At 50.3% G+C, this 9,697-nt stretch overlaps 1 protein-coding gene across 2 annotated transcripts in view; it reads left to right on the top strand.

Moving 5' to 3' along the window:
- PPP1R16B (protein phosphatase 1 regulatory subunit 16B) overlaps positions 1-6,420 on the top strand; it is a 119,861-nt gene extending 113,441 nt beyond the window's left edge. For both annotated transcript variants that reach the window (XM_010355354.2, XM_030914829.1), the window contains exon 11: positions 1,552-6,420. In XM_010355354.2, the coding sequence (XP_010353656.1) occupies positions 1,552-2,058 (507 nt within the window). In that variant the 3' untranslated portion in view covers positions 2,059-6,420. The remainder of the gene's footprint in view (positions 1-1,551) is intronic.
- Positions 6,421-9,697: the final 3,277 nt, after the last annotated feature.

Below are 9,697 nucleotides of genomic sequence, written 5' to 3' on the forward strand. Positions count from 1 at the left end.
TTTCTTCCAATGCCTGTATATCTATATATTTTGCTGTGGGCTGCCTATTAGTATCCTCTGCCTACCATTTTTATTGGGTAGGTAGGCTTTTTTTTTTTTTTAGATGGAGTCTCGCTCTGTGGTCCAGGCTGGAGTGCAGTGGTGCGATCTCGGCTCACTGCAAGCTCTGCCTTCCAAGTTCATGCCATTCTCCTGCCTCAGCCTCCCGAGTAGCTGGGACTACAGGCACCTGTCACCACACCCGGCTAATTTTTTGTATTTTCAGTAGAGACGAGTTTTCACCATGTTAGCCAGGATGGTCTCAATCTCCTGATCTCGTGATCCACCCGCCTCGACCTCCCAAAGTGCTGGGATTACAGGCATGAGCCACCACACCCGGCCTGGGTAGGTAGTCTTTTAAAAATTGGCTGGGCGCGGTGGCTCATGCCTGCAATCTCTGCATTTTGGGAAGCTGAGGAGTGTGGATCACTTGAGGTCAGGAGTTCAAGATCAGCCTGGCCAGCATGGTGAAACCCCGTCTCTACAAAAATATGAAAATTAGCTGGGTGTGGTGGTGTGCACCTGTAATCCCAGCTACTCGGGAGGCTGAGGTGGGAGAATTGCTTGAACGCGGGAGGCAGAGGTTGTGGTGAGCAGAGATTGCGCCACTGGTCCACTCTAGCCTGAGAGACAGAGCAAGACTCCGTTTCAAAAAAAAAAAAAACAAAACTTTTAAGAGCTCTTTATACTTTCGAAAATTACTCTCTTTTCTGTCGTATATGTTGAAAATATTTTTCTAGTTTCTTCGTGTGTCTTTTGACCTTGTTCCTTGTTCATGGTGATTTTTGCTGTGCTTTAAATGTTATTGTCGCTTGTATCTGTTTTTTAGTTTACAGTTTTTAGGAAGCAGTTACTTTTCAAACTCTTGTTATCCAAGGATTATTGGGTATACAGGGTCCCTGAGTAAGAATCTTTGTGAAATATGCTTCAAATACAGAGGAAGGACTACAAGTGACTGAAAAACCCAACTAAAATGGACTTACACACAAGGAATTTATTGGCTTGTGCAACTGAAAAGTCTGGGCCTGGAAGGATCCTGGGCTTCAAATGTGTCATTGGGATGCAGTCTCTCTTAGTTTTCCTTCATGTCAACTTCATTTGCAAGCAGACCCTTCAATATAATATCTCCCCAGCCCTCAGCTTACATCATTCTTACTACCCACAGTTCCTACAGAAACTTCTGTTTCCCAAGTGTTCTTGCAGAAGTCCCAGGGTTGCTTCACTGAAGCAATTTCAGTTAAGAACTCATCCCTGGGCCAATCCCGGTAGTGAAATATGTTGACTGGCTAGGCCTTAGGTCATGATCCAGGCCCTGGAGCAAGACCAGGGGTCAGTCAGCTCTACGAAAATTCATAGATTGGGGGTTCCCCAAAGGACAACCCTGTCCCCAATACCCAAGAGGGAAAACAGATAGGGGAAAGGTCTAAAGAATAATGCCCTCAGCAGAGAGACAGGTGGATAGTAGGTTCAGATCTTCCAGCCAGCTGGTAATGTTGTCCTTCTCACTCGCAGAACCCCAGGCTGGAGAAGCCAGTGCTACTCTCCGAATTTCCTACCAAGATCCCACGAGGTGAACTGGACATGCCTGTTGAGAATGGCCTCCGGGCTCCAGTCAGTGCCTACCAGTATGCACTGGCCAATGGGGATGTCTGGAAGGTGCATGAGGTGCCCGACTACAGCATGGCCTATGGCAACCCTGGTGTGGCCGACGCCACCCCGCCCTGGAGCAGCTACAAGGAGAGCCCTCAGACGCTTCTGGAGCTGAAGCGGCAGCGGGCTGCAGCCAAGCTGCTCAGCCACCCCTTCCTTAGCACCCACCTGGGCAGCAGCATGGCCAGGACGGGCGAGAGTAGCAGTGAAGGCAAGGCCCCCTTGATCGGAGGCAGAACTTCACCGTACAGCAGCAATGGGACCTCGGTATATTACACGGTCACCAGCGGAGATCCCCCACTTTTAAAGTTCAAGGCCCCCATAGAGGAGATGGAGGAGAAGGTGCATGGCTGTTGCCGTATCTCCTAGTCTCCATGTGATGGAGGAGGGAGATGCCTGGAGCGGGGCTCCTGGAATCCAGGCCAGCCCGACAGCCCTGGCTGGGGAGGTGTCAGAGGGCAGTTGGGGAGAGGCGGGCTCTGCTTTTCAGAGGAACTCAGACCCCAGCCCTCACCTGGCTGCCCATAGCATCCCATGTCCCATGTCCCATGGTTCTGCTTCCTGCTGCATCGTCTGCCATCTGACACAAGGCCCGTCATGGCCTCCTGGCTCACTCTGCTGTCTGATCTTGGGAGGGTGGGCTTGAGATCCCAGCTCTATTCTTGGTATAAAGGCTTCTCCGGATCAGTACGTGCATGTCACATCAACACACACACACACACACACACACGCACGCACACACGCACACACAAGCTCAACCAGTGTGTGTAGGAATGACATACCTGGGCTCAGGGGAAGTAAGGGGGCTTAGAATGTATGGGGTATTCCCAAAAGGATGGAAATTAAGACTCAGAGTCTCATTACCACTGCCAATGTGGCTTTAGCAGGGGAGGGGACCTGCTAAGCTGAGACCCATAGTCCTGCTCAGAGTCATCCCAAGGTCTGGGCCACCAGCCACACCTGACAGGAGCGAGAAGTCCTCGCTGTGTTCAGAGGGAGCCAGGAACCTACATGGGTAGACGAGATGGACACAGACCTGCTCCCCGCAGCCTTGTTGAGAGCCACACTTCTACCCATGCCAGGAGCCAGCTGTATGACCATCCAGGGGTAAAGGGGGAAACCAGGCGATTCCATTTCTGGAATCAACCAAATCATGTTTTCCTCTTGGATGGAAGTGTCAAAGGGTGTGGGAGGGGGACAAGGTCAGTATTTACAAAAGCATATCTGATTTTAAAAATTCCTGTAGTCTGTAAAACTCCTAGAGGGAGGGAGGTAACTAAATTCACTTCTTCTTGCAGATTGTATCACGGTCACTGGGTTTTACTGGCTGGTGCTGGAAAAATGAAGCTAAGCAAGGAGCTTCCATTGGAATGCTTTTCCAGCCAGAGAGGCCAGTTAATTTAAAAAAACAGTCGCTAGTTAACAGTGACACAGCCCAGCACCCTTGGGTCTTTGTGAATATCCAGACTGTTTCAGCCCAGCCCATCTCAGCCAGCCCTTCTCAGAATGAGCTGTCAGAGCAAGCAATTAGGGGCCAGCCTACCTCCACCTCCCACCCCCATCCACCCCCATCCATCATGTGTGTGGAGTCAGTGCTCAGGATCCCGGGCCCAGCTTTTGCTTTTCTGGGGATGCTTGGTGAGGCAGATTTGCCAGTCAGCCCCTTTAAGTTCCTGCCTGGCCCAGGGGCTCCCAGCCTGCACTTGCAGGAGTGGTGATGTCCCAGATCTGCGAATCCAGGGTGCACGTGGTCAATATCCCGTCCTGCATTCAGGAGAGCCGTGGTAGGGCTGGAGTTGGGTCTTGCCCAGCTCTGCAGTTTCATAGTCCCAGCCTTCCTGATACTGGGGAGGGAGGACTGTGAATGGCTGTTCTCCCCTCACTGCTGATTCTCCCAGGACCCCCTTTGGAGTTGCCCATGGCATGGGCACTGCCCACAGGCTCAGCCAGAATCTTTTGGTGCAACCAACAAGCTGCAGGTTGGCCCCTGCTCTGTGCGCCTTTTATTTGTCCTTAAACTACCTCCTTAGAGCTCTGAAGGGGTCCCCTAGGTCCAGATTTTAATCTGGGGAACAGATCTGGGTTCTTTTTAACCCACTTCTTTCTCAGTCTATGAGAAACTTTCCCTGAGGGGCACCTGGGCTAGGGGCTTGGGGCTGGAAGACCATCCCCGCCTTGTGCCACAACTTTTGTCATGGGATCTGCTTTTTGTCATTCTTCATTCTTAGCCCGCTACTGTGGCCCCCATGGCCCCATAACCCAGAGAGGAAGCTGGACTTCAGGGAGCCTGGGTGATGCTTTCCCAGGAGCAGAGCGACTGGACCAGAGAGTAGAGGGCCCATGGGAGTGACTGCGCCCTTGGTGGCTGCTGGAAGGGGAGAGGTTCTCAGCATCAGGCCACCTCCACCCCAGTGCCAGGATAGATGTATTCTAGAGCAGAGGTGGAGGCGGCCCAGGAGGCTGAAGACAGGTGCACAGATGCTTCCCACATCCCTGCCATCTGGGGTGGGCTCTTCAACATCTCAGGCTGTGGCTGGAACAGGACAGGATGATGTAAAACACATGTACCATTGGCTGTAAAACAGTATGAGTCCAGACTGACGCTGAAATCCCTCATGAGCTGACCTTAGCTACAAGGTAGGGAGTTCTGAGGGAAGCCATGTGCTCCTCAGGAAAGAGCTGGGCAGGTTTTCCCATCTTTTTGCTCAGGGGCCAAACACTGAAGGCATGTGCTGCCCAACCCACTGAGCGCCTGAGGCCATTCCCTCCTTTTCCGCAGGCCTCCTGCCTCCTGGGCCATTCCTCTCCACCCAGAAGGCTGGGAATCCCAGCTGATTCCCTGACAGGAGCTGACTTCACACACAGGTGCCTCTCAGGCATTGGCTCATGTTTTCAGCCAGGGACAAACCATCCCCTCTTGGGGCTTTAAGTCCCTGGGGAGCTTTCCCTGTAGGTCTTCTGAGTGTTGAGAGACAAGTTGGAGACCAACCTCCAATGAATGAGCCGCCGTCATTCATTAATTCACTCACTAATTTACTGAGTAGCTGCAACATGCCAGCCACTATTAGGTTCTGCGGATAAAGGAGGAATAAGACAGAGTCAAGAGAACTGTTCTTTGTGGTTTCTGCCCCTTGGGGATCACAGGCATCAGCAGTCCCATTCAAGTCACCTGAGGCAAAGTGTCTGCATCTTGGTCCAGTGACCCTTTGCTTTTCAGCTCCCAGAATCCTTAGAGTCTGAATTCCTTTAGCTGGGAACAGCTGTCATGACCACCCCTGGATAACATTTGCCACCAGTTATAGATGCTGGGTCTCGGGTTCCAGGCAGACATCATCCAGCTCCATCTGGAACTTTCAGTGATAGCTGCCTTCAGCCAGCATCTTTGGGGGACTCTATAATATCAGCTTGAGATCAGTGTCTAGAAGACTGTTCTGCAATTTGCTGCCAAATGCATCTCAGGTTTTTAAAGTCATTGTTTCTTGCTCATGGTGGCTCATTTATTGCATAGTCCCCTCACCCCACTAATGGATAATGGGAGGAAAAGTTGCTGCTTCCTTCAGCATCAAAGCCTTTCCCCGGGAATCTGCCTCCCTCCATGGCAGGGGTGGATTCGGGAGCCGGGAGAAACCAGGCAAAGTCAACCAGATGCCTAGCTCCTGCTGAGACCCAGGTCCTGTGGCAGCTCCTCATTAGATTAAAGGAGACCACTTCCAAAGCAGGTGCTGCATGGCTCACCATCATATGCCCCAAACAATTGAAAGTTGGCGGCTATTACCAGACTGTGGGTTTCTGGCGAGTAGCTTAGGGAAGCCGAATAAACTCTAGGCCCAGAGCTACTGAAGACTTCAGGATAGAATTCTCCATCAAATATGCAGCATAAATAAAACTGCTCTGCACTGTTTGATCCATTTCCAAGGGGCTTAGAAAAGTTAACAAGGGTGTGTCCCCTGTCCTGCCCCACTGGTTTGCTGGCTTTGTAATAACATGAGACCATTGTGGTGGTTGGTGTCAGATACCTTTTCATCCTGAGCTCTCTCACCTACCTGCTCTCTCTTCCAGAGCAGGATACTGGGGTACTTTCAAGAAGGGTGCTCCTTTCAAGATGCCCAGAAAGACTGTATTTAACTCTGGCTATTTGTAACTTGGGGATGGTCTCCCCTGCCCCAGGGCACATAAGAGCAAAGGGTCCAATGGTCAGTGGATGACTCTGCAAAAGTGACCCCCTGTGCCAGAAGCTATAGCCCTCTCCCCGACAGGACTCTCTTGTTGGCCAGAGGGCCTGCTTCCCATGGGCATTGCAAGTGCCACCGTGCGGGGCCTGGCTCTGCACACCCAGGAAAAGTCTGCAGACCCCCAGCCCTCCGCAATAATTCACCAGACCAGAAGCCACTGATGTACAGAGAACACTTTAAAAAATGTATTTTATGTGAAAAAAAGTTAAAACTCTGTATACTGTATCAGCAGCTTTGTGTAAAAATGGCAATCAAGAGAGTCTAATATATTTAAAACTTTTTTAAAAAAAATCTTCGCGGATCTTTGATATCGTATTGAAGTAACTTCCAGGTAGCCCCTCGCCACGCGGCACCAGTGGGCCTCGGGTCCAAAACCGTGGTTCAGCCACATCCCAAAGGGGGCACATGTCCCTGGAGTTGCTTCCAGATGCCAAGGCCTGTGACGGAATTCGCTGTTAAGAGTTTTTAATTAAAATTATTAAAATTCCTTTTAATAACACCTGCTAGTGTGAGTGGTTATTGCTGTGAGCTCACTTGAACAGTGCTGACTTGAATTCACAAAGAGGAGGTTTCTGGAATAGAGGGTGGGTGAGGGCTTCTAGTCTCTTCCCCCTTACCCCACCCCTTCCCCACAGAGGGCTTTCCCATGAGGCCCCTGAAGTAGAGGGAGCTCTGGGGGCTCCGACCTGGAGCAGATGTCTCTCCAGACTGGGAGATGGTGAAAACTGATGAATTCAAGAAAAGATTGGTGGTTGGGAATGACCTTCATTCTGTCAAATATTCTCTTTGAAATTAACATGAGGCCCTAGAGTTGCATATATTTATTCCATACATTTTCAAAGCTTTTCCTGATATTTATTTATTTATTTTTATTTTTTTAAGACAGAGTCCCACTCTTTCACCCAGGTTGGAGTGCAGTGGTGTGATCTTGGCTCACTGCAACCTCTGCCTCCCGGGTTCCAGCGATTCTCCTGCCTCAGCCTCCCAAGTAGCTGAGATTACAGGCGCTTGTCATGATGTCCAGCTAATTTTTTGTATTTTTAATCGAGACAGAGTTTCACCATGCTGGCCAGGCTGGTCTCCAACTCCTGACCTCAAGTGATCTGCCCGCCTTGACCTCCCAAAGTGCTGGGATTATAGGCGTGAGCCACTGCGCCCGGCCTCTCATGACATTTGTATGTAACAAGGGTGCCTCTCTCCTCTGTCCCATTCTTGGAGTGCACTGATGTGTCCTGTCCTCTTCCCCCTGCCCTATTCCACTCTTTCCCCTCGTGTGCTTATTGTGGGGAAGTACAATACTATAAAGTACTTCACCTTATGACAGCAATACAGCAGCTAAGGCCCTGGCCATTCTCATTTTTTACCTCAAGCATTAGAGCCATACAGAAGCTATGTGGTTGCACAGCCTCAGACCACAGTCCTTGGTCCTTGTCCCACACAGAACTTTGTTGGTGTTTTTCTTGAAAGAGGATGAAAAGGGTGTCGGATCACAAATTCAAGACCAGCCTGGCTAATGTGGTGAAACCCCATCTCTACTAAAGATGCAGAAAATTAGCCAGGCGTGGTGGCACAAGCCAGTAATCCCAGCTACTCTGGAGGCTGAGGCAGGAGAATCGTTTGAACCTGGGAGGCAGAGGTTGCAGTGAGCCAAGATCACACCATTGCACTCCAGCCTGGGTGACAGGGCAAGACTCCATCTAAAAAAAAAGAAAAAAAAAAAAAGAAAAAAAGGTGCCTTCTTGTAGCCTCCCAGACCCTGGATACCAGAGCAGGGACACATGGAAGGCCCCACACTTATTCTTGAGAAACTTCACAAAGGGATGAGGAGAGCAGGGGAAGAGAGGGAGAGGCGTCCAAATAGCCGCAGGCATTCATCCATTTAAAAAGGTTATTGGTTACTAAATAATAATAGCAACCTCTCACATTTATGACGCACTTTTCATTTACATAAGAAAGATGAGGACTGAAAATTGTTTGTTGGATTTAGCTCTGTGGAACTCATGATGAACCTGACAAGAGGTTTTGGTAAAGAAGTGGGGATTTTAGCCTGATTGAAGAGGGCTGGAAGGGAACTGGAGACAGCGGGTATAGACAACTGATTTGAGGGTTTCTTTTTCTTTTCTTTTTTCTTTTTTCTTTTTTTTTGAGACAGGGTCTTACTCTGTCACCCAGGCTGGAGTGCAGTGTTGTGATCATAGTTCACTACAGCCTCAAACTCCTGGGCTTAAGTGATCTCTTGCCTCAGCCTTCCCAGTGGCTGCGACCACCAGGAGCACTGCCATGCACTAAGAGTTAGGCGCACCACCATGCCCAGCTAACTTTTGTATTTTTTTGTAGAGACAGGGTCTCACTATGTTGCCCAGGCTGGTCTCAAACTCCTGGGCTCAAGTGATCCTCTTCCCTTGGCCTCCCACAGTGCTGGCATTACAGGTGCAAGTCACCATGGCCAGCCACATCTGAGATTTTATGCTGCAAAAGTAAGAAGAGAGATGGGGAGGTTTAGAGGAATGTAGGGTCAAAAGAGGGTTGTTTTAAGATGAAAAATATTTCAGCATGCGTGTAGGTTGATAGAAATGAATCAGTAAAGAGGGAAGCTGATGTTCCAGGAGAAACAAGGAGGTTGCTGGAGTGATGCTGGTGAGTAGTAGAGGGGCTGGAAGTGCCCAGGCAGAGGGGTTGGGGTTGGATGGGCACAGGAGCAGTTCATCAATGCCCAGTATATGGGCAGAGATGCAGACAGGAAGGTAGACTAGATGGGCGCACGTGGACCTTCCCTTCTCACTGCTTCTGTGTTCTTGGTGACATAGGAGGCAAGCTGTAAGAGAGGAAAAGGTAGAAAGAATGAGGGAAATGTGGCCTACCAGGCAGTTTTTTTTGTTTTGTTTTGTTTTGTTTTTGATGGAGTTTCGCTCTTGTCGTCCAGGCTGGAGTGCAGTGGTGTGATCTGGACTCACTGCAACCTCCTCTTTCCACATTCAAGGGATTCTCCTGCCTCAGCCTCCCGAGCATCTGGGATTACAGGCATACATCAAGATGCTCAGCTAATTTTCGTATTTTTAGTAGAGACGGGGTTTCACCGTGTTGGTCAGGCTGGTCTCAAACTCCTGACTTCAGGTGATCCGCCCTCCTAGGCCGCCTAAAGTGCTGGGATTACAGGTGTGAGCCACTGTGCGCCCGGCCTCCTAGCAGGTAGTCTTACAGATTATGAATTTAAAACATGACCAGTCAGTAAGCATGGTTATGCTCTTTTTGTTTTTTTCTCCAGCCCTGTAGGGCTGCCGGGGTGCAGGTGCAAAGTAGGATATAACCAGGGTTGGCTGGAGTTTTACAAGGCAAAAACCGATGAAATGGGAGAAGACTACCCGAGGGTGTAATCAAAGGAGCGGTCCTAATATGATAAGCCGGTATTTTTTTAATGAATGAATACATGGTTAAAGGCAAGGGATAAAGGCGATATGGTTGGCCATGCCAAAGCTCTGAGAGCCTAGGAGCAGCGTGGCCAACGTGTCTGGAAGCCGGCATCTGCCTCTCCTCACTGCCTAGGCCTGACTGTCCCGGGCCTTGTATGGCCGCGCTGTGAGGTGGCCGGCAGGGGGCGCCCTGGGATGGCCAGGAGCCCGGCTCTCCCCGCTCTGTCCCTGCTCTGCGGCCCGTCTTGCCCCTGCAAGTTTAAATTCCGCTTAGCAACCCCAGCATCGCAGCCAATAACGCATGAGGGGGCGGAACTGTAGAGGTTTGCGCCCCGCCTCGCTCCGCTATTGGAAGGAATACAGCCA

The sequence above is a fragment of the Rhinopithecus roxellana genome, chromosome 13, assembly GCF_007565055.1.
Source record: "Rhinopithecus roxellana isolate Shanxi Qingling chromosome 13, ASM756505v1, whole genome shotgun sequence".
Lineage (NCBI taxonomy): Eukaryota > Metazoa > Chordata > Mammalia > Primates > Cercopithecidae > Rhinopithecus > Rhinopithecus roxellana.